Below are 25,472 nucleotides of genomic sequence, written 5' to 3' on the forward strand. Positions count from 1 at the left end.
ACAGACTAGTACCAGTAAAGTGTGAAAGACACATTTTATTTTGTATCTTCGCTCCAGATTTCTCACCATTTTAGTTTTCCTCAATTTTCAGCTTTTCTCACTTTATTTTTTGTGGGGCTAGGGATCAAGCCCAGAAACTCCCACATGCTAAGCTTTTGCTCCAACACCAAACCTTAATGCCCTCTCCCGGACCCTCTTTATTCACTTTATTTCAGTTTCTTGGCCCTGTTTAGGTTTTCTTTCCCTATACATGTGATCTGGAAATTGCATTTGAGAAAAAAACTAGAATGATTGTAGAACTCACTTTACTTCCTCTCAGGTACTATATAGTCCTGTGCTGTTTATTGCCAAATGTCCAAAAAAATTTTTTTTGTATATTTTGCCTAATTTTCTAGTTATTTACAGTGAGAAGTTAAGTCTTTAGGTTGTTAAGCCATCATGGTCAGAAGTGGAATGGAGGCCTACTTTGATTTTGAAACACTGTTATTAACCTTAGCATAATTTGTGGTATTCCTCTGGGATCTTCACTGTTGCTGAGCTCTGTGTTTAATGGGCAGACTTTACCTGGTACGGTTGGGAGACGGATAATTAAGGTGGTAGACAAATTTCTGATTTTGAAATCCTATGATTTATGTGGAATTCTAATCATATATACCTAGATTGTAAAGTTATTTCTTGGGTCTAATTTATGAAATAATGATCTTATCTAGATTCAAAAATTTTAATCAACTTTACGTACATGATATCAAGGTGAAAGGTTTTTTTTCCTGGTTGGATTAAATTAGCCATTCAGGGCCCACGGGATAGTTTAGAGGACTAAGTGCCTGTTTAGTATGTGCAGGGACCGGGTTCAATCCCTAACACCACATGCCACACCGGCCCCGCCCCTGGGCAGGGCTGAATGGGCCACGGAGATGGGCTTGGTGGCGCACGTGTGTAATCCCAGCGCTGGGGAGGCTGAAAACAGGAGTAGCACTATGAGTCTGAGCTATGTAGTGAGACTCTGTACCAAATACATTAAAAAAAAATAATAATTAGCGATTCAGTGAGCAACAGATTTGACGCTAAAAATAGAGACTATGACAACCATTGTTAATGAGCTATTGTTATGAAAATCTGTAATGTGTATTATTATGTTACCCAGTTTCTGTCTTTGTTTCAGCTATTTGATTTTGCTTTTGGTTTTACTCCTCAAAATAAAATTAAATTTAAAAATTAGCTATTCAAGGTTTTATTTATTTTTTATTCTTAAAGTATGCAAAATAGTGATAGAAAAAAAAACAGCATTAGAAATGGTACAAGATTTCACTAAACTAATAGGAACTCAACAATGGTTGCTGTATTGTACGATGCTATCTTCAAATTAGTTGTTCAGATACCAGATATAAACATGTAAGAGTTGTTTAAAGAAAACAAAGAAAACAGTAACAAGGAAGATATAAGAAATTCAAAACAGGAAGAAAAAAAATCTGAGTAAAATAAAAACTTTAAGCATTAACTGTGCCTTTCAAAAGACTAGCAGAAATTGACACGGTTATTCAAACTATTCTGTATATGTACCTAAATATATTGCCATTCAAGTTTTTTTTTTACTGATAATGCAATTAGTTTTTAAAAAAAAATGTTTTTTTTTTTTATTTTTGCAGTACCAGGGATTGAACTTGGTATCTTGCACTTGCCAGGCAAGTGCTTATGCCTCTGAGCTGTTTCTTCAGGCCTAGTGTAATTAGTATTTATTACTATTGCATTTTAAAATGTTTAATCTTAAACATGCTTGGATATACTGAAGAGGGAGAAAGTAGTTGGGAAGAGAAATTAGGAGGTTATTGCTGCAATTTAGGTGAAATACAGAGAGGACCTAGCCAAGATTAATGGCCCTCAGAATAGAAAAGAAGGGGCCTCGTTTGAATTGAGTACAAGAGGATGAACGTCCAAGTGACAGTGAGATACTGTGCCCCCATTTGCAGAGTCACTAGCAGAAAGCCAAGAGGGATAGCTGGTTTGGAATGATTTGAATAGAACCTCTTGGAGTTAGGGGCTTATGGAAAAAGATCAAGTGGAGAAATTCACTGTGTCGTTGGCAGAATAATGACAGAGATTAGAAGGTTTGACAAAGGTGGAGGGTTGGGAGTTATTAATGTATTCTGTATTTGATTCATGAAGCAAATTCATAAATTAAGAAATACATTTAGTTTGCTCCTGTCCTTGTATGTTCAGTATTCTTTGGTGTAATAAGAAAATGAATTTTTTGTTTGTGTTTGATATGATGCATGACAGTTAAGACTAGATTTTTTTCTTAATCTCTAGGAGGTGAAGATCGAGAACTTATTCAGAGAAGGAAAGAAAAATATAGACTAGAATTATTGGAACAAATGGCTGAACAACAGAAGAATAAGAGACGGTAATGAAAGGTTTGCATTTAATACAGGTGTTTTGAATTTAAAGTGTGCTTATATAAATGTCTTGACTGTAAAATAAGGGACTGTTTTTCTAATATAATTTTTGATTTTTAAATCATTAATATACCATTAGTACATTGTAAATCAGTAAGGAAAATGAATATTATGAAAATGTTAATTTCTTTATCAGAACAAATCAAACTACATATGTATTATACAATAAGCTTACTCCTTTCATTAACTTGCTTAGTTTTTTTTGAGTAACATTTTATGGTATTTGTGTTCCTATTGGCTATCTCTTACATAGTAACAAATTATTTTATGTTTTGAAAATCTCAAACATACATAAATACAGTATAGATAATCACATGGTAAATCACAGCCTTTTGCGTTGTATATGAGTTTCAGTATTTATAATCTTTATCGTGGAAGTATCTTGTAACACTTGCTATAGTTTATAATTAGGAGTGGAAGCCTTAATTTTAGAGAATTTGAGATGTCTTTTACTTTCCTTCCATGTAGGAGGAAGCTAATAACCACTCTCTGCTACTAGCCATCTTTTAACATCATTTTGTTTAAAGTTCTTAGCAGAAAGCATGGTAGTTTTAAAGTTTTACTCTTCTTTGTGTGAACTGAAAATATAGCAGTGTGCTATGAGAGATTTGTTTCATAGTTTTTGTTTTTTGATAGTATTTTGTGTGGACTACTTTGTATTTGAAGTATCCCATGGACTGGCTTTAAGATAATCATTCTAAGTCAGTTAGATATAAATTCTGCTTTACTCTGTATCAAGTTAGAAAATTCCATTTTTGGTATTATTTAAGGTTTTATTGTTGGTTAAATAAGTTATTTCTATTTGGAGATGTGTTGCATAGATTTTATGTTCAAGTATGTTTCAATGATAGTTATGATTTTAACAGTGTTTGCTGTAACTTTTTAATATATAAAACTTTAATTTTGTTTAGAGAAAAAGACTTAGAGCTCAGAGTTGCAGCTTCTGGAGTACAAGACCCTGAGAAATCGGTAGGGGTTCCTGGCACTTCTGATTAATCATTCATTTTATTATCCCTATGTCCCCAAATGTAGGGATAGATATTTACTGGGAGACTGTGAAGAGCAGATCAGCTTGAACAATAATAAAATAAATTCAGTTCTTATAAAATGTAAATCTTAACTCTCACCTGTTGTTTGTTTAGTTTTTCTTTTTTCATTTGCATGTCATTTTTTAGTTTGTTTTAAATTATTCCTTTATTTTGTTTAAATGTACTATTTCAAAGGAAATCTGTCTGCTTAATTTATAATTGATGTCAATTTCGAATATGCCTTTTCCAAAGAAATTTTAATTCTAGTCTTTAAGTTTTTTATTTTTATTTATTTATTTTTTTCTTTAAGTTTTTTAGTTATTGTTACCTAATGTAAAACTAGAACAATATTTTCCCTTTAATTTTGTAATTCTGATCATAAGTGAAATGAACTACATTGCTGTAGTTAAAGAAGGGGTAATAATTTATTGCTCTTACTAAAAGTACTTTTTAAATAGTTTGATATATGGTATTTATTTCCTAAGACAAATTTTTATTTCATCTTTAAATGATGATTAAGACTTAATTTTCTTAAAAAGTTCTCTTTTTCATAAGGATAACATAAATTCTTAATATGAAGATTATTTGAATTTAAATTGTTAGCTGCAGGCTACTTTTGATTTACTTCTACCTATACTAAATATATGCTTTTGATTTACTTGTTTTTAAAAAGCTAATAGCAAGACTAGAGCTAAAGCTCAGTGGTAGAGTAAGTTTAGTAAGCATGAGGCCCTAGGTTCAATCCCCATCATAAAAAAGAAAAAGTTTAATACTGTACCTGTATCTCTCCCATGTACCTCTGATTGTTCATATATTAAAACTTAGATTAATTTGAAAAATCATTCCAGATAAGGTCATCTGACAGAAAAATCCAGATAAGCTCATAAGTTAAATATATTTTCTTCTAAAATAAATACTTTGTATAACTTTTGCATTCAAAATTCCCCTCCTTTCTCCAGGTGTAGTAGCCCATGCCTGTAACCCCAGCTCTCTGGGAGGATGAGTCTGGAGGATCACAGGTTCAAGCCCAGCATGGGCAATTTAGTGGGATCCTGCCTGAAAAAAACCCAAAAAACAAAAAACAGATGGAGATGTAGCTTATTGCACAGTTCCTGGGTTCATCCTTGGTTCCACTGAAAAAAATACCCCTTTATTTTATCAACTTGAGCTTTTTAATATAATGTATTGGCATGTTAAATTTTAAAGTGTCTGATACTTGACTTGAAACCCCTAAGGAGTGTCAAGTAGATTTATGAGAATAAATATCAGAGATGATAGGTGTTTACATATTTAATGTTTTTTTTCAGAGATAATAGTTAAACATTACTTTTGAATTTAATTTTGATGTCAGATCTTAGATAAGGATATATAAATGTTTTTTAATAGCCATTAGCAGGCTGTGGACCATGGCTAAACCCAGTTGCTACTTGCTTTGTAAACAAAGTTTTATTGAAGCACAGCCTCCCTCATTCTTTATACACTGTGACTGCCAGCCCTATAGTGGAGTGGGGCAGTTGTGAAGAGATTGCAAAGCCTAGCATATTTACTGTGTGCCCTTCACACAAAATGTTTGTGATGGTGTTCTGCAGAATATTTTGATATCAGGAAAAATGGCAATAGGTAGAGAAGTAGCACAGTATTGTGTTATAATAGACTGGTTTATATAAAATGAATTCCTAGTTCTCACTATTGATCATTAAAGGTAAGGCCTGAGGTGATTCAGAAAGCCTCAGTTATCCATTTATATAATAAGAATTAGATTAGTAAGGTCTTTTATAGCTGTAAAAGTCTTACTCTATGTCAGTTTTAAGTGCCTGCTGGTAGAGAGGGTCTTTTGAGGCCCCTTCCACCTTTTAAGTTTGTGATTCTATGTAACAATTTTTCTTTATTTTAGCCTGATAGACTAAAGCAGTTTAGTGTGACACCAAGACACTTTGGAGAGATGACACCACCTGAAAGACCCAGAGTAGCTTTCCAGACTCCTCTCCCTCCTTTATCTGCTCCTTCTGCCCCACCCATTCCATCAATTCACTCCGCCCCTTCTCAAAATGAAGATTTGCACAATGGACTCAACAGCACCCTTGGTGAACTGGTGCCTCCCAGGTGCTTGCTTAAAATATTTTGTGTTTGGGAATGAGGTAACGTATTACTAAGTTGATGTTTAGAAGGATAAACTGAAGAAGGTGACATTATCCTTGAGATATTTTGTCTAATTAATAGCTTTGCCAAATACTTTAACATTTATTTTGTTAGTTTTTTTCCTGCTATTGTGAATACAAGGAAATTGTTTAATGATTTTTATTTTTAGAATAAATCACTAAATACATTTCAGTATTGGATTTTAGATCATATTTAGTTATTTTTAAAATCTTTTAACAAATGAAATCTATACATTATTCTCCATTTTGTTATTTCCACTTGGCAAACATTGAATTTGTCCTTCAATTTATGCAGAAAAAGTTTCTAATATGATATATAAATATGATTTTATTTTAGCTTTTATTTTCTTAAATCCTTTCTTTGTGATTACTCAGGGGGTATATAACTCAAATGCCTGAAATAAAAAGTATTAAAATAATAAAACTTGTAACCTATATATTAGAATAAAAATTTGATTGCTATAGATAGAAGATATCATGCTATTTGAGACTATATTTAGAGGAAATCCTGGTAATATTTTCTGTAAGACGTATTTATTGTTTAGTTACTTTTGATAATTGTATGAATGGATTTAAATCTGTTGATATTTTTCTTAACTTTTTAAAACATTAATATTTCTATAATATCCTTTCATTTTTCAATAACTTTGGTATTTTATTTACCACTAATAAATTGTAGGGCCATGTTTACTCTATCAAGTGCTTTTTCTCTAATGGCTTCCATAATTAACAGACTGAGTAGGATTAGAATTATATGGTAGTTTTAGCTTCTGATAAGAGATCGAAGTGATTTACTTTAGTATATGGAATTTAGGCAATCTATTGTTGAACTTCAATTTTTTGATTTATAAAAGTGTTGAACAGTACAGTTTCTTTTCTTGTTACAGGGTTGTATTAAGTCTTACAAATCTATGCAATTTATAAGTTGATGACAATTAGTCCTTTTTATAACTTCTTTGCTGCTGTATCTTTGAAGTGATGATAGGATAGACACATTGAATGCATAGTAATTAGTAAGCATTCACTACTGAAGAGAACTGTAATACCTTCTTAGTTCTTCACAAACACTTTAAAGTATGGCAAGGGAAAGTGTTAAGATATAATTAAGAGTGAAAATATTCTAAAATACTCTCTTTTTTTTTGTTTATCTTGGAATTTGCATTTTCCATTTTTAGTATTAGAAAGTACTCCAATGTTGGAAATACAGAGCTATTTTCTAATGAGCAATGAATTAGAGGTTTTTTCAGTTTGAGATACTAAAGATTATGTTAAGACTTAACAATTGATATTTAAGTAATTTTTATTTTACATTATGGTTGATTTCCTGTGACAGAACATTAGTTTACAGATTAAAAATTCTTTTCTTCAAATTGAATCATTTACACTCATGTGGGTTTGTATTCTGCCTTCTCTTTCTTAACTGTCCCGCCTCTGTTTATAGTAAGTCATTCTAATAACTTGTACATGCATTGCCTCTGCCGGAATGTCTTCTGTTATTTCTTTCTTGTGAGGTTTAAGGATTTCTGCTCTGAATTCCTGTTGCACCCTGTGTCTTGTTTTATGTACCATATGTGGTTGTAATTGGTATATTTCTGTTCCTGAGGAATAGGAACAGTATCTGTTTCTTGTTTTGTATGGGCACATAGTGACTATTGGATATTACTTGCGTGGGTGTTAACCTGTGTCTCACATAAGCGTTGTACTTGACATCATAATATTGTATATTATAATTCTATATTATTTGGTGTTTGATTTGTAATTTCTCTTGAATGTTTAAAACAAGGTTGTGGCTTTTTCTAAATTTGTGATTAGTATTTAAGGAATATAGTGTAAAAGAATAAAATTTTGATTAAAATTTGCCATTCAATATGTGAAGAATTTCCTATTTTTCTTTTGATATAGAATTGCACCTCTGCCTCCACCGCCCCTATTACCACCTTTGGCTACTAACTATCGAACGCCTTATGATGATGCTTACTATTTTTATGGTGCCAGAAATCCTTTGGATCCCAATCTTGCCTATTGTAAGTGGTTTATATGTATCTTTTTCCAGTGACTTGATTTTTAAAATTTTTTTTTGTATAAGCAAAAGAATATAAATAAAAAAATAGCTTTGCTTAATTTGAGTGTAGTTGTTGATTGATACAGTCCATACCTGTATCAGTCCATTTTTGTTACTATCATGAAATAATTAAAAGCAGACCACTTTGTAAGCAAAGAGGTTATCTTGACTTATAGTTTTGGAGACTGAAGTCTGTAAAGTATGTCTAGTTTCTGGTAAAGACACCCCTGTCACACACATATCTCACAACACATAATGGTAGGTGTATGTCTTTGTGTAGTGTCTCTTCTTCTTTTTATAAAACTACCAGAATTCAGTTGTGGGGCTGTGCCCCAATCTAATGTAGTGTAGCCTAACCATTTCTTAAGAAAGAAGGAAGGGAAACATGTTTATACACAGGAAAGCTTGGATAATTGTATTGTGAATTTCTATTAGTCTATTGAAAAAACAGTTGATACTTAATTTTTTTTTTTCTTTTTAATTTCTTTTGACCTGTTTTTCATGGTTATATCTGGTAATCTGAACAACTAATTTTGAAGATAATAATATGGAATGTAATAATCATTGCTGAATTCCTGTCACTTTGTTAAGTGAAATTTTTTATTGTTTCTAATTTTATTTTTTTATTGTATTTGTATTCTCTTAAAAAAAATCACTTTCTAGGGTCACACCCCTAAACAACGTAGTCACATTAATTTTTTTACTCTCAAATATATTAATGCAAGAATTTGGCAGTTAAATGCCTACATGAATTCTAGGGAACAAAACAACATTACCTATTTTAAAAACCCTTTATATTTGATAGTTATTTTCTTTTTATCTAGATTTAAGAACCTGAATCTTTTTTTTTTTTTTTTCTTCATGGACCCAGGAATTGAACTCAGGCCCTCTTGCACTTATTCAACTGAGCTATCTCCCCAGCCCCTTTTATCTAGATTTAAGAAATAGCCTTTTGTGTTGTTCTATGCCAACTGCTAACCCAGAACGAAATATTTAACTTTTCCTTAGATAGCATTTTCATTATGTGTTTTTTTTCCTTTAGGGATAGAATACTGTTAAATGCGTACTCCAAAATAATGTTTTTGTTTTTGGTTTTTTTTCCTTTTAAGATGGTTCAGGAATAACTGGAATGCAGCCTGCAGCTTACGTTAGTGCTCCTGCCACCCACCAACTAGCACAACCTATTGTGTAAGTCATTATTTGAAAGAATAATTTCTTAATTCTCTTTTTCCCCAATTTTTTTTATTATGTTAAAGTGTATATAATATACATTTTCTATTTTAATACATTTTAATACATTCATTATGCAAATATCTTTAGAACCCTTTCATCTTAGAAACTGAAACTTGGTACTCATAACATAATGAGTCCCTACCTCATTATTACTGTGGCAACTACCATTCTGTTATGTCTCTGATTTCAAGTACTTTAAATACCTCATATGAAGAGTCATACAGTGTTTCTTTTTCTAACTGCCTTATTTTACTTTGTGTAATGTTCTTAATTTTAAAAAATCATGTGTTTGTCTATTTGCTGCGAGGTCTCACTACACAGCTTGGACTTGTAGTGAGCTTCTTGTTTCAGCCTCCCCAGTGCTGATATTATAGACATGTACCACTACACCTGGTTTCAGTGGCCAGCACTGCACGCCAGGGGTTCCAGGGGCTGGCATGACATGCAGTGGGGATCGAACCTGGGTCCTTGTGCTTGCCAGACAGGTGCTTAGACTGCTGAGCTATCTCCCCAGCCTCCTAATTTTCATCTATAGCACATGTCACATTTCCTGACTAATAGTTCATTGTATATGCCAGAAGTTCTACTTATTCATTCATGCATTAATAAACATGAGGGTTGCTCCCTTTTTTTTGCTTCCATGCTTTAATTATTGTGAATAATGTTATTAGCATGAATGTATACATCTCTTTTCAAGACCTGTTTACAGTTCTTTTGAGTATAAACTATACTTAGAAATGAAATTAGTGGCCATATAATAATCCTGCATCCTCCCTTCCCTTCAAAGATTGAAATGGGGACCACTGAGCTATGTGCCCATCCCTTTCTATTTTTTAAAATTTAAGACAGGTTCTTGCTAAGCTTCTGATGCTGGCCTTGAATTTGTGAGCATCCTGCCTCAGCTTCAGCTTCCTAAGTTGTTGGGATTACAGGCATGTGCTACTATGCTCAGTATCTTCAAAATTATTTTTGAGGAACTTCCATACAGTTTTCCACTTTGGCTGTACCATTTTGTATTTTCAGCAGCAGGGCACAGGGATTCCAATTGCTTTACATACTTGCTGAAACTTATTTCCTGTTTTTTAGTTCTAGCTGTGAAGGGCATGAGGTGGTATTTCCTTGTAGTTTTGTGTTTTCCTGGTGATTAGTGATATTCAGAATCTTTTCATGTGCTAGCTAGATGTTTGCCTATTTCCTTGCAAATGTTTATTCAACTCATTTGACAACTTTTATGTTGTTTATTTATTGTTTTTTTGAGGTAGGATCTCACTATGTAGCTCAGGATGGCCTTGAATTTGTAGCAGTCCTTTTGCCTCAGCCTCCCAAGTGCTGGAATTACAGGTGTGCACCACCATACTCAGCTGTCAATTTTTATTGTAGCTTTTTATTATGTATTCTAGGTGTGAGTACTGTGTTAGATAAATGATTTGTAAATATTTTCTCCAGTCTTTGAGTTGCTGTTTTACTCTCTTGATATTAATACACAGAAATTTCAAATTTTTATAAGTGTTTTGTTTAATATCATTGCCTTTTTTTTTATCTTTAATAAATGTAAAATCTCACTATCTTTTGAACTTGGCTTGACCATGTCTTTGTTCAGGATAGAAAGAACATAGAAAACATCCCTAGAAAGCAGCCCCAGAGTCAGAACCTGGTAACAATAGCATTATTCATAGCGGTGAAAAAATAGAAATGATTCACAAGTCCATCAATTTGTGAATGGATAAACAAGATTTTTTTATATATTTGTATATTTTTTGTATACTTAGGGAAATTTACAATATTTTGTATATTTTTTGTATATTTTGTGTATTTTATTTTTTTGTATATTTTTTATTTTTTGTATATTTTTTGTATATTTACAGTGTTCAGGGTCTCACTACTAGATCCGACATGTAGTGATCCACCTGTTTACAGCCTCCCAAGAGCTGGGATTACAGGTGCATGCCACCATGCCTAGTCTTAATCGCTGTCTCAGTGTACCCTGGGGGCGCAGCCAACATTGCAGGCCCAGGGGTTGAACCCTGGGGCCCTGTGCCTACTTGCAGGTGCTTTAATCCACTGAGCTATTTGGCTGGCCCTAACAAGATACTTTATATCCTTGCATGAAGTAATTAATATTCAGCAGTAGAAAACATTGACTAATAGAACATGAGTCAATCTAAAAAATACTATGCTACATGAAGGAATCCATATATATTGTGTGGTTCTGTTTATATGAATATAGAGACAGAAATCATGCTACTTAGTGATTGCTTGGGGCAGGGATAAAGCAGAGATTATAGGTATAAGGGATGTTTTTGGATTATGGAAATGTTCTAAAACTAGATTGTGCTAGTGGTTGCAGAACTCTATAAATTTGCTGAAAATCACTGAACTGTATACACCCCTCCCCTTTTATTACCCACATCTAAATACAAACAATATGGGCCCATAGTATAGGTTGGAAGATAGGAAGAATAATGAGTAAAATAGATACTGAGAGGATCTCTTTACCATGTAATTTATAGCCAGAATATTTGGTCTGATGAAGTACAAGGTCTGTTGGGAAGTATTTGTTCTGACTGCAGTGTGACAGTAAAACACAAATATACTTGTTCATCCTAATGAAAGATTATTAATAAGTTGAATATGTTAAAAATAGAAAGGAAACTCATTAAGTGATGCTATTTTTAGAGATGAGAAAGCTTTTATTTGAAACAGACTTTACTGTAATTGTTTTAGATTTGAAATAGAAATTTTATTAAGTAAATTATTCATTAAGTCATTAATGTGATGTTACTTGAGGGACTTCAAGCAGGTTTTTTATTTCAGTTTGTTCAAAAAAGTGCTTAATATGTTGAAGATTAGAATTGGAAACATATGTTTCACCATGCACTAATCAAATTCAAAATAGATCAAATATCTAAGTATTAAAACAGAAACATTAAACTGCTGGAAGATAGAATAGGTAAAGCTATTGAAGACATTGATGGAGGCAAAGACTTTATGAATAAAACCCAAATCACAAAGGAACTGTCACAAAGAATCAACAACTGGGATCTCGCCTTAATAAAAAGCTTTTGCATGGCAAGAGAAATCACTAACACCAGAGTGAAGAGACAGTGTGGGAAAAATGTTTGTCAGCTATTCCTCAGACACAAGATTATCATTGAGAACAAATAAGGAACTAAAAAGAATCAGAGCTCCCACGTTTAAAGACCTAGGCTAAAAATGGGCATCTGAGATGAATATGCGCTTCTCAGATGAAGAAATACAGATGGCAAGTAAATACATGAAAAAATGTCCAACATCACTACACTGGTCATCCGAGAAATACAAATTAAAGCAACACTGAGATTCCATCTCACCTACCAGGAAATCATCCAGCGAGAAATGCTAGTGGTTCTGTGGGGAAAAAGGAACCCAGCTCCACTGCTGGGGAGTATAGACTGTGCAACCAGTGTAGAAATCCGTGTGGTGATTCCTCAAAAAACTGGGTCTCATTTGACCCATCTGTTCCCATTCTGAGTGTCTTCTCAGAAAAATTAAAAACTTCATACCCATGTTTGTAAGAGCACAGTTTGTAATATCTAGATCTTGGAAACAACCCAAATGCCCAACAACCAAGGGATAAATAAAAAAGATGTGGCAGTTTTGCACAATGGAGGACTACTCACCCATAAAAAAGGATAAACTGGAGACTTTCATAGGTAAATGGATGCAACCTGAGACCATAGCCATAAGTCAGACCAACCAAATGCACAAGTGCAAACATTATATTGTCTCCCTGGTGTGAGGAGCTGAGAGAAGAAGATTGTACAGAAAATATTATAAAGTGGGAGGAAATTTCAAAAGGAAAGAGAAACTGGGATGGAGGAATAGAGAAAAGGAAGGGGAAAGGAAAAAATATATATGTGATAAGATAGTTAATACTACTAATTTCTCTTAGTTCATTGAAAAGAAAGGTTTGTGTTAATATTGTTTGGACAATTAAATGGTGATGTCTGTACTGTATTCTGAGTAACAGATTTAAAGATAACAATGTGCAGTGTATTTACCAGTTACTGTATTATCTTGTTTTGAAAGTTTATTTTTCTGTTTAAAAAATGATTAAATCATATATGTACTGCTTGGTGCATTACTACAAGATACTTTCATTCCCATGTAACTGCAACCTTGGTCAAGAAATAAACCCAATAAATTTGAAAAGTCCATGGATTGTCAAAGCAGAGGCAAGAGGGGGAGAGTTTATGAAGGAGTTACTTGCTTAAGTATTCCTCTTTGACTTAAAGAGAAGAATCTCCCCCCACCTCCCATTTATTTGTGGTACTGAGGATCGAAAGCAGGGTCTTGCACATGCTAAGCCAAAGCTCTACTGCTCAGTTACATCTTTGGTACCATCCCTCACACCCCCTCCCCCCATAATGTTCGAGCTGTGCCTGGTGCCACAACCTGTAATCCCAGCACTCTGGGAAAGGTGGGGCCCTGAGAGGATTACCAGTCCAGCCTGGGCAATGAGACCATTTCCAAATAAATTTAAAAAGATCTAAGAATGTAGCTCAGTGTGAAGGCCCTGGGCTCATTCTCCAGTACTCAAATGAACAAAGAAACAAATAAAATTTGAGGCAGGATCTTGTGAAATTGCCTGGGCTGCCCTCTTAAATGTGATTCCCATGCCTCAGTCTCATGAGTAGCTATGATTACATGTGTCTCAGTTATTTTTCTTCTGTTGCTGGGACAAAATACCCAACGCCTGGAATTAAGGAAAGAAAGATTTGTTTAGGTCATAGTGGAGGTTTCAGTCCATAGTCAGCTGGTTCCAAGGCAGAGCGGCACATGGCAGAGGGCAGCTATTCATGGTGATGGGAAACAACAAAGAGCAAAGGGAGGAGCAGCAGCTGTGGCAGGTAGCAAGCCTCTCTCTGTTCCTTATATATGCAGATTACCCACCCCAGTATGGGGGTAGCACTCACACCCATAATCCCCACATTGGATCATGAATGAATCACAAGCTCTAGAAGCTGTCCCAATGACTGCATGAGGCTTTTGGGGACAACTAGATACAAACTGTAACAACATGTATGTACTACCATGCGTGTCTCATTTTCTGTTTTAAGGTATTTTTATGTGCCATGCGATTTCAAGTGACTGTTGCACTTTCTTATTCTTGACTACTTTCCGTTCAAATTATTTATTTGATTAGGAATACAGTTGGACAGAATGAACTGAAAATTGCAAGTGATCCAGTGGTAAATTCAGGGCTGATCTTTGAAGATAAACCAAAGCCTTCCAAGGAATCACTTCAGTCTTACCAAGAGGCTTTGCAGCAGCAGGTATTCACTCATTCATCGAACATTGAAATCTTACTTGCTTGCACAGTGGTCCTTTAGAACTCAGTGTGGCAGGGAAGGAAAAATGCTAGTTAACTGTAATTCAACACCGTTAGATTTGATTTGGTTGCACTGGACTGCTGTTGGAAGAATAGTATAGGGAGAGTAATTGCTTGGGCAACTGGGAAGGTTTACATGGTAACTGATATTTGATCTGTGACTTTTTGTTTGGTTTTGTTTTTGGTACCAGGGACTGAACTCAGGACTTTCTGTAACTGATATTTGAGATAACATATTGTATGACAAATAGGTTAGATATTGTTGTATATTCATGGAATGGTTTGGGAGAAAGAGCTGGAAAGTTAGGTTGTGCTGTATTGTGAAACGGGCTTTCAATGTCAATCCTTTTATAGGCTGCTAAATGAAAAGAGTTTTAGACCCAAAGAGAAAGGATCAGTTGATGGAGCAGCTTGGTTTTGGAGAAGGTGCTGGGTATGGAGTGGATAATTGGGAAAGAGATGTAGCAGAGAGATTTCTTAGTAAACTGTTGAAGTACTCAGCCAGGAGGAGGCAGGTCCGTGGGCTAGATGGAGAAGTAGGGAGGACACTGAAGAGATAATTCTGAGGTTTTATTAACAGGATGTGGGTATAGAAAATGAGAAAAAACAGAGGGCTTACTGATGTTTTTGAGTGCTCTAATCTGGGAGAATATTGACTCCATAAACCAAAATAGGGAGTACATGTAGCAGAGCATGTTTAAGGAAGAGGATAATGGGTTCTTTTGTAATTTGTAATGTTCCAAGAGAATTTACTTAAGAGTAACTATTAAAGATATGACTATTTTGGGGCAATTCTATTACCTCTGAGAGGACCCTGGGTCTCTTGCTATGGATATATATCTAAATTGAGGGTTTTTTTTGTTTTGTTTTGCTTTGTTTTTTGTTTTTACATAATACTTCAGTTTCTTCTTCTTCTTTTTTTTTTTTTCTCTTTTTTTTTAGGAACCAGGGATTGAACTCAGGTCCTTGCACTTGCCAGGGAAGTGATTATTCCACTGAGCCATCTCCCTGGCCCTTACTTCAGTTTCTTCTTAGTGAACTTTTATCTTATGTTTACTTGGGAAAAGAAACCTGGAAGAATGTTCTTTAAAATTATAAAATCACTATCATTATTTTATGTATGTTAGGAGTCTTCTAATTCTGAATTCAGGTTTTGAGTGAGCATGTTAAGAACGTTACTAACAAAGCTAGATTTCTCAACCCTAGAAGTCATCTTATGTGTTTACTGGCTTGAGCTAGAGTAAAAGAATAACTAAATTTACTATGCCTATGTTTTTGAGTTTAAAAGTGATCTTATGAAATGTAGATTCTTGTTAACTGCCTCTCCATATGTCTCTGGAGAAGAAGCCTGTGATTGCACTTGGTGATAGTAAAACAATACTTCTTTTTGGTGTTTTCATAAAGCTGTACTTAAAGTAGCCTAGCACTATCCCAGTAGTTTTCAACATTTAGTTTCTTTGAATTCTGATTCTGTTACTTTGGCCAGGTTGAGTAGGTCTGGTGAAGTCGGCAGTAAACTTTGTGGTTGGGAAGTTATACTGAAAGGGCAGATGGTAAAGGAGCAAAGCCCTAATGTTTTCTGTTAAACTGGTGAGGTTAAGGAGAGAAGGGCTCTAGCAGAAGTAGGGGAAGGGATGGAGTTGGCTGAGTCTCAGATGGCTTTTCTGGCTGGAAAGGCCTCTGGTGGCATGCTCTAGGGGAACAGTAGCTAGAGCCATTTAGGTGCTTTTGAATATTATTTATATTTGTGTTATACTGCAGAGTGAAATATACCAAAAACTACCTCCAGTTATTTTTCTTAATCAGAAAAATGAAATACCATCTGTTATCACCAGCTTCTTTGCTAGCATTCTTGTCAGCGCTTACTTAACATATCTTATGTTGTCAAGATCCGGGAAAGAGAAGAAAGAAGGAAGAAAGAACGTGAAGAAAAAGAAAAATATGAAGCTAAACTGGAAGCTGAGATGAAAATTTACAACCCCTGGGGAAAAAGTGGAGGAGGCGCTCCTTTGAGAGATGCAGAAGGAAACTTGATAAGTATGCCATTTCTAGGGACTTTTTCTTAAACTAAGTTATTCATTAACTTTACAAAAGAGTGGCGAGTAGCAAGAGGTGAGGATTACAGTCTGTAAAGTAAGGTCTCTTTTAATGTAGCTCAACACAAAAGAAATATTATAACAAATACAAAATATTTATAATAAATATAAAAATGGTTAGAAAGTCTTTTTTTCTTCAGAGTAGTATTTAACTTTTTAGAATTTAAAAAGACTTTATTACAAACTTTTCATCATCTGATAGAATCCTAACTGCAGAGAAAAGTTCATCTTAGTTAATCAGTACTTCAAATATTTTATTTTTAACTAATAAAACTCATATTACAAGGTTATGTACTTTTTAGATTAGAAATATATCTAAAAAACAACTACTCTGGGGACTTGGGAGATGGCTCAGTAGAATAAGCGCTTCCTTGGCAAGCGCAAGGGCCTGAGTTCAATCCCCAGTTCTGCAAAAAAACAAAAAACAAAAAACAAAAAACAAAAAACCAAATACTCTGGAATAGTTGTAGGGGAAAATCATTTTTAAAATTCGTATATGGAATATACCCGCTTAGTGCAAGATCTTTGAAAAATGATTTGGTCTCAGAATTTTCTGGCAACTGTGAAATTATGCAAATTTGTTTTTCAATTATGTATTTAGTAATTAGACAACACAAACTTTGAGAAAGGTGGTTTAAACTTGTTTTATATATTAAGATCTGACTAGGTTGTAGCTAAGCAGAATAAAAATAGAGTAAAGATAATAGGTTTTTGAAAATGTTAAAAATGAGAAAGAATAATTGAAAAGTACCTATTGAAATGTCAAAATGTAGATTTCATGTTATTCTTCAGATGTTATATATTGTTATCCAAATAAGTGACAGAATGAGAAGATTGAAAGGTATTGAATTGTATATTCTTATATTTATGGCTTTTATTTCTTGTTAAATGTTTATTTTTAAGGATACATGATGTGTAATTGAATAATACTGTGACTATTTAAATTAAAAAAATTCTACTGAGCTATCTTCCTGGCTCTAAATTAAAAAAAATTAATTCCAATAAAAGGCACATTGCCATCAATTTCATCCAGAATACTTTTACTGAAATGTACAATGGCAGTAGTATTTAATGAATAGTTAAATGGCAGTTAATGAAGATGTCCCAAATTTTCAGAGGCTAAAGGCAGTGTAGGTTTACTTCTGACCTGTGTCACATTCTGATGCTGTTTGGGTGGTTCTCCAAGATGTAGTTCAGGAATCTGAAACCTTTGCTTTTGCACTGATGCTCCATTTTAGAATTCTTTACTTGTACAAATGAGTAAGGAAAGTGTAGATTAGTGAGTTATGAAATGTTGCTTTAGTAATGCTTGACCTAGCAAGAACTGAGAAAACTTCTCTGAGATTTCCATTTTTAATAGTAATGTGTATTTGGCTTATTTAATACTGTAGGGATGCAATGAAATAGAAAAGTCATACTATTTTACTAAACATAATGGTAATCTTTATAAATAGTATATTCAAAGCAAATAAATGCATCACATAAACAGTATTGGTTTCCTTTGTGTGGGGGATGGTATTTTAGAGAAAGGGAAAACGTTTTTGCATTATCATATTTCAAATGTATAATAAAAGGCAATGTGATGACCTTGAACAAATATTTTCTGTACTTTCTTTTGACTTACTTTAATTCTGCTGCTGGCTTTTCTGTTTATTCTTCTTGTTCATTTTTTATCCTTTATTCCAAAGAAACTAAACAGTCTTTCCTCTTAGCTTGTCAAGATTTCTTTTTAAGGAAAAGTTATTAATGAAATTTCAAACTCTGCTGTTCTCATAACTATAAAGATAGCATCAACCCTTTTAAAGTAAATACCTCTTTATTAATACCATTCTTAAGTATGTCTTTTCTTAGTTCTTTACTAAGTTTCCATAAATACATATGTATTGTAAAGTCTTTCAGTGCTTGAATGGATAAACAAATTTTGGTATATCCATATAGTGGGATATAATAAGAAATAATGAACTATTCATGCATACAATTTGGAAGACTCTCCCGGGAATTATAGTTCTTTTTTTTTTTTTTTTTTTTTGGCAGAACCAGAGATTGAACTCAGGCCCTTATGAATGCCAGGCAAGCGCTTACTCTACTGAGCTATCTCCCCTGTCCTCCCAGGAATTATAGTAGACAAAGGAAACCTTTCTCTGAAGATTACTTATCTACATCGATGTTTCCATTATATAACATTTAGAACTATAGACAAGGGGAACAAATCAGTGTTTTCAGGAATTAAGGGTGGGGAAAGGAAATAACTATAAAGAGAGAGCATGATGGAATGTTTTGGGGTGATGGAACTTCTCCTTTCTTTACAATAGTGGTGTTATGTGAAACCATGTATGAGTTAAAATTTTAAACTACTATTCACTGACAGGAAAAAGTCAATGAAAGTAAAAACAATAAAAAATACCTGAGCCACTTCAAAAGATGTCCAAAAATATCTCTCAGTTCTGATTATAATGGATTAGTAGAATGACTAAACTTTTATTTTTATGACATTACGGATTAAATCCATGGCCTTCATACTGAGCAACATCCCCAAGCCTTCTTTTTTTTTTTTTTTTTTTTTTTTTTTTTTAAGTTTTGAGAGAAGTTCTGGCTAAATTTCTGAGTTTCCAAAACTGGGTTGAATATGTACTTTTTCTGCCTCAGCATCTTAGAATGCAGGTGTGTGTCACCATTCTTGGCTAAAACATTTCTTCATATATTAGTTAATGTTTATGTGTTAACCCCAGTTAGATTTGTTTGCTCTTGTGTTGTTTATTGGATAAAATGTACATTCAAAATTTCATCAGTTTTGACAACCTGTAATAACTACTACTAACACAATCAAGACAGAGAACATTTCCAGCTCTGTGGAATTTCATTTTTCCCTTCATAGTCTTTTTGCACAATCTTCTGTTGCCCCCAACGTGGGTTTGATCTGGTTTCTGGTACACTAGTCTTGCCTGTTGATTCTGACATTTTTCTTTTAGCATAGTGTTTATGACATTCATCCATTTTTTGATATGTCACTATTTTTTTTTTGATTACTTAGTATTACATTATGAGGTACCACAATTATTTATACACTATTGATTGATGGACATTTGGTTTGTTTCCATTGTAAACTTTTGTAAGTAAAAATATAAACTTTCATCTATAGCCCGTGGTGAGAAAGCCCTTAGGTTTTTGTTTTTCTTTCTTTTTTTTTAATTAAAAAAATTGTATTTACTTTGAAGTGTTCAGAATGTCAAAAGAACAGTTGCAACTTTATTTTTTGGAATTCCAGAGTGGTACTCAGTTAACAGAACAACAATTATTTCGTATAAGCTGCATCAGAGACAACTGAAGATGAAAAACTACTGTCCCCATTTATAACTAATTTGTGCTGTGCACCAACAAGAAAGTGCTTTAAATTTCCACGCCAATTTCCAACCCCCATACTGAACCAGGCAAGGTTAGTGGCTATTGGAAATACCACCAGGACAGGGCTGTCTAAAGACACATTCAGTAGTGTGTTAACTGTACAAAAAAAAAATGACACTGTACAGTTTAAAAACAAATCTTACACAGCTTTACATTTTAATTTTTTTCTTCAAAAAAGGAGTGAGTTGTGTACAGGGGGCTAAATGCTTTATAGACAAGAAAAAATGCACTAGAACCAGCTTATTCATCATTAGCCTCTTCTTCATCCTCCTCATCCACTTCATCTTCTTCTTCCTCCTCTTCATGCTCATCTTCCTCAATGTTCTTCTCTTCCCTCTTTTTCTTGCTTTTTTCAGCCTTCACCACTCACTTTTTTGCTCCATCAGGTTTTCCTTTAGCCCAGAAGGCAGTGATGTCCTTTTCATACTTTTCCTTCCGCTTAGCAGCCTTCTTCTCACATGGCTGCTTGTCATCTGCTGCAGTACTATTCCACATTTCTCCAGGTTTCTTTGCAACATCACCAATGGAAAGGCCAGGATGTTCTCCTTTGATTTTTGGGCGATATCAGAACAGAACAAGAAGCAGGCTGAAGGAGGCCTCTTGGGCGCATTGGGAGCCTTGAACTTCTTTTTTGTTTCTCCTTTAGGAGGAATATAAATTTTCATTTCTCTTTCATAACGACCCTTGTCCACCTCTGCCATATCTTCAAATTTTCCTTTTTCTTTAGCAGACATGGTCTCCCACCTCTCTGAGCACTTCTTAGAAAACTCTGAGAAGTTGATAGAAGCATCTTGGTGCTGCTTCTTGTGCTCCTCTCGGCAAGTTTACACAAAGAACGCATATGATGACATCTTGCCTCTTGGCTTCTTAGGATCTCCTTTGCCCATGTTTACTCGTTTTCCTCAGCGAGGTACAGAGTCACCCAGTGCTCATCTCGCTCTCACTTGCCCCAGTGCTATAGAGCTCAACGTACTACAGTGACTGTGTCTTGTTTTTCTTGAATGAATGCTCAGGAATGGTCTCACTGGGCCGTTTAACTTGGTTAAGAAGTTTCTTAGCCATTTTCCAAATTGATTTTGCTTTTTTTATTCACACTAGAAAAATACTAAATTTCTAGTTGTTGTGAATTCTCATTAGCTCTTGGATTTGTGCATCTTTAAAATAGTAGCTATTGTTTAAAGAGTGTAGTGATGTTTCAGGGTTTTTTTTTTTTTTTTGTGTGTGTGTGTGGCCAGCTCAGCCCACCCTGGGGACGGAGCTGGCACGGCATGTGGTGCCAGGGATTGAGCTGCGGTCCTGGTGCACTTGCCTAAGCTTGCCTAAACAGGTGCTTTAGTTTTAGCCTAAAAGGTTTTTTAAAACCTTTTTATTTAGGGCCAGCCTGATAGATCATGTTGTTATTCCATTTTCTCCCTAGTTTATATATTACTTATCTGTTAAGATTATACAGGTTAACTCTAGTCTATTAATTATTCTGGGAGTAGAATTGTTTTCCTACTCATTAATCATTTTCTGTTGCTGTTGTGCTGTTTGTGTTAGAATTATTCTTGTAATACTAGCAATTTTATTGTTAGTGATTTATATTTAGCATAAAATCCTGTGATTTGAATTGGCAAATTACACTTATGATCAAAATACTTTTATTGTTTTTGCTAATTTCAAACCTTTTATCACTTCACAGAAAGATGGATAAAGAGTGAGCGAGGGACTAACAAAACTTTTTTCCCAGTGTAAAGCAATATGAATTTTGTTGGTAAATCTGATTTCTTAAATTATAAATAATTATGTATTCCAGTGAAAGTTTTTATATAAATACATAAATGTTAATTGACTTATGTGTAATCACAACAGTAAATTGTGTTACTGACTTTGAAGTTCATTACAGTGTTTACTTATAGGATATTTATTTCTTATTATTTAGTTTTGTAGGTGCTACTAAAGTAAGATAAGCATTTCCAGAACATTCACTTGTTTGGCAATAGTGCTCTGGGTATCATTCTGGAATCAGTGAACTCCATATACCACTGTCTGCTAATAGAAGAAAAGAGAATATGCTGTGTAATAATACAGTTAATGTCTTATTTACATAGACCAGTCTTATATTGAAGTGGATGACTGATTTCCCATTTGAGTTATTTCATTTTATATTTCTCGAAGGGACAACAGTTATTAGCTGTCTTTGCTGAGACAAAATTACCTGACGCCCACAGTTAAGGAGGAGAGGCTTATTTCAGCTTACAGTTTGCAGCAGTTTTAGGCCATAGGTGGCTGGCTCCAGGGCAACTGGGTGGCAGAGGCGCCTTGCACTGGAGAAGCAGTTCATAGTAGGCAGATGGCAGCACAGCAGCAAAGTAGCAGGTAATGAGTGGCAAGCGCAAGTGACCACAGCAACCCCTTTTCCGTCCTTTCTAGTCTGTCTAAGCGACATGCCCGTAGTGAGGTGGTACACACACCAGGGTAAGCCTTCCTATTATTCACACTGAGAACTGTGCCGAGCCAGTGTACTGATCTAGTAATCACTCATTTTTGATCCCAGGATCATGCACTGTAGATTCAGCCATCCCTGAAAAGCTCAACCTAAGACTGCCTCAGGCTTTGGGGAGACATTTAGACTTAAGCCACAACTTTAGCATGTGATCTCAATTTGTTCATCATCTCTCTGCTTTTATTTTCCTTCCATATTCCTGTATGAGACAGAATTTCATAATGATTTCAGGAACACATACCTGGCCTGCCAGTTCTTGGCACTTTGGAATTTTCTTGCTATCAAGGGACTGGTTTCACCTAGTCCCTTACTCTTACAGGTTTTTCCATTCATTTTTTCCCTTCTGTCTGAATGTTGAGGTCTTTTTTATTCTTTTGTTATTTTTTAATATTATTCTTAAATACAAGCAAATAAGTACTGTGCTCTTGATCATGCTGGTTCCCTTATTACATAAAACACATTGTTAAAAGTCTGTGTTTCTTGCTATCATTTCTTACCTCCTCCTTACTGCTTAAGCCATAATATGCCTTCTATTTTTACCCCTTAGAAATGCTACATTTTTCGAAGTAGTTGTCCTAATGTCAATCTGTCACAGCTTCTTCGAATTGGTGTAGCAGTTTCTTCCTTCTGTTAAGTACTGTGCATGCTCTGAAATTCTTGTTTTGGTAAGCATTGATTGGTCACATAAACTAGATTAGACTTGGTCTGTGAATGCGATCTTGTCAGAGACATACTCATTGTCTCCCATCTCATCTCATCTCTCTTGTAGTACTTCAGGCCTTCTCAACAGGTACTCTTCAAATCTGTCTACTGTGCCTTATTACTTTATAAAACTTTATTTCCAGCCTGTATTTGGCATCTCTGCACTTAATGCTTGGTAGATTATTTATACTTAGCACTGCAGAGCCAATGTTTAAAATCAAACTCATTTTTATGTGCTTTTCACATTAATGGCACCATGAGTTTGAGCAATCAAACTGAAAGTTTAGTCTTTTTGACTTTCCATTTATGGTCAGTCATTAAAGCCCCATCTATAGGTTCATCTCCTTAGTGTTTCTTAAACTTTTTAATTTGTACTGTCCCTGTACTTGAGATCCATTCTGCTTACCTGTGTTGTTACCATTTCTTCTTAACTACTTCATTATCCTCCTTTGATCTCCATATATATAGCATAACATATATCAAAAATCAGTTTATTCCATACTCAGAGATTATTGAGGGCTGAAATCTTACTGCCCAAGTTTACATTTTTGCTCTGCCATTGACTGACTTTGGTCTTTGAACAAATTAACTTAATTCACTTTTCTTATATATGATACAGGAGTAAAAATAACAGTATGTTATTTTGTAGTATATAAAATGCTGAACTTTTACTGTAGCTTGCCATTATTACTGATAGTACTTCAATAACTTCTTAAACTCAGCATTACCATCTACAGAACAAAACTGAGAACTATTATGCATTTTAGGATATTTCAGAATAGGCATATGATCTATAGTTTCTTATCTGTCTTTACTCTTTTATGTACTTTGAGCTATAAGCAAAACACTATCCATATTTATTTATTCACCTTATCTATTTCTTTATCATTTTTTTTCATTCATCTTTGCCTTTTAAGAATCTATCCATTCTGTAAGCCCAAGATACTCTAAATGTTATAGCAAGATGTAAATTTTCTTGATCCCGAACTTCTCTCTCTCTCTCTCTCTCTCTCTCTCTCTCTCTCTCTCTCTCTCTCTCTCTCTCTGTATTGAATACAGGGTCTGCAGGGTCTCACTATGTAGACTAGACTTGTAGGTGATTCTCCCGTTTTCAGCCTCCCAAGTGCTGGAATTACAGGCACGTGCCACCACGCCTAGTCTCTGTTGCCATCTCAGCGTGCCCGAGGGGCGGGGCCAGCACAGTCCCCGCTCTCTGCCTAAGCAGGCGCTTTAGTCCACTGAGCTATCTGGATGACCCTTCCATTCTCTTTTGTAGCACTTGCATTTCATTTACCATAATCTTTCTGGTATTCTAATTGTGATTCATGTTTGAAATACATCCTTGAATATGACATGCTTCTGATAAATACTTCTTATATATGGACTTAAAGGTCACTTTCATTGTTGCCAGATGGCCCCAGTTTTAGGGGGAGGTAGGGATGGAGAGAAGAGCTACTTTGTGTCATTAAATAAAGCTTTTGAATTTTGTAGCTGTTCAAATCTGTTTCTGAAATTGGTTGTTTGGACCAGTTGTGGTGCTCAGGCTTTTGCTATGTGTATTTTTTTTTTTTTTTAATTTTAAATCTCTTATTTGGTCCAGGGTCTTGCTATACAGCTCAGGCTTATAGTAATCCTCCTGTCTCAGCCTCCCCAACACTGGGATTACAGGCGTGTGCCACAACTCCTGGTCTTGGGTGCTGGCCTAGTGTGCCCAGGGGCTAAGCAGTGCGACATGTGCCAGGGATTGAACCCCACTCCCTACGCATGCCTAAGAAGGTGCTTAGTTTGCTGAGTTGTCTCCACAGCCCTGTGTTTTACATATCTACTGCTGCATAGTAAACTACCTTCAAAACTTAGTATTTTGAATAAAAATTTGCCATTTTTGAATTCTGTGAGTCAGTTATTCGTTAGTAGTTCGCTGGTTAGTTTGCCTTAGAGTCTCACTTGTTATTTCATCAGCCAGGGCTGCAGACAGCTGAAGGCTTATTGATGGCTTCATGATCTATTTCCTTCCTGTATAACTCCCCAGCGGGGCTCAGGAGGGCTCAGTTTCTTGCCGTAGGACTCCTTTGGTGTTATTCTGAAATGACACTCAGCTTTCTTTGGAGCAAGTGATCTGTAGATCACACAAGAGGGAAGCCATGTCATCTATGAACTAGCCTTGGAACCATGCAGCATGACTTTCACGGTGTCCTAGTCAGAAGTTGTGAATTACTATCTGTGACCACACTAAAGGGAAGAGTATTGAGTTCTACCATTTGAGGCTTGTCAAAGAATTTGTGGATGTATTTTAAAACTATATTCCATGTGAATTATTTGTTGTTATCAGGGGAGCTGACGATTCTGGGTAAATTTCGCTATAATTTGTTCTGAATTATTGTTGTTTGCTCCGTATGTATTTAAAAATTTCTGAGTTCTGAAGTATGGCTTTATGGAATGTCAAAGATTTGCATATCCTTAGTTTCTCTACTAATTTTGAGT

At 34.7% G+C, this 25,472-nt stretch overlaps 1 protein-coding gene across 1 annotated transcript in view; it reads left to right on the plus strand.

The window, feature by feature from the left end:
- Cspp1 (centrosome and spindle pole associated protein 1) overlaps positions 1-25,472 on the plus strand; it is a 161,319-nt gene that overhangs the window by 91,310 nt on the left and 44,537 nt on the right. The window contains exons 10-16 of the mRNA XM_023722388.1: positions 2,308-2,401; positions 3,365-3,422; positions 5,376-5,584; positions 7,543-7,664; positions 8,812-8,890; positions 14,121-14,250; positions 16,196-16,343. Of these exons, the coding sequence (XP_023578156.1) occupies positions 2,308-2,401; positions 3,365-3,422; positions 5,376-5,584; positions 7,543-7,664; positions 8,812-8,890; positions 14,121-14,250; positions 16,196-16,343 (840 nt within the window). The remainder of the gene's footprint in view (positions 1-2,307; positions 2,402-3,364; positions 3,423-5,375; positions 5,585-7,542; positions 7,665-8,811; positions 8,891-14,120; positions 14,251-16,195; positions 16,344-25,472) is intronic.

The sequence above is a fragment of the Octodon degus genome, unplaced genomic scaffold (assembly GCF_000260255.1).
Source record: "Octodon degus isolate 3935 unplaced genomic scaffold, OctDeg1.0 scaffold00091, whole genome shotgun sequence".
NCBI classification, from domain to species: domain Eukaryota; kingdom Metazoa; phylum Chordata; class Mammalia; order Rodentia; family Octodontidae; genus Octodon; species Octodon degus.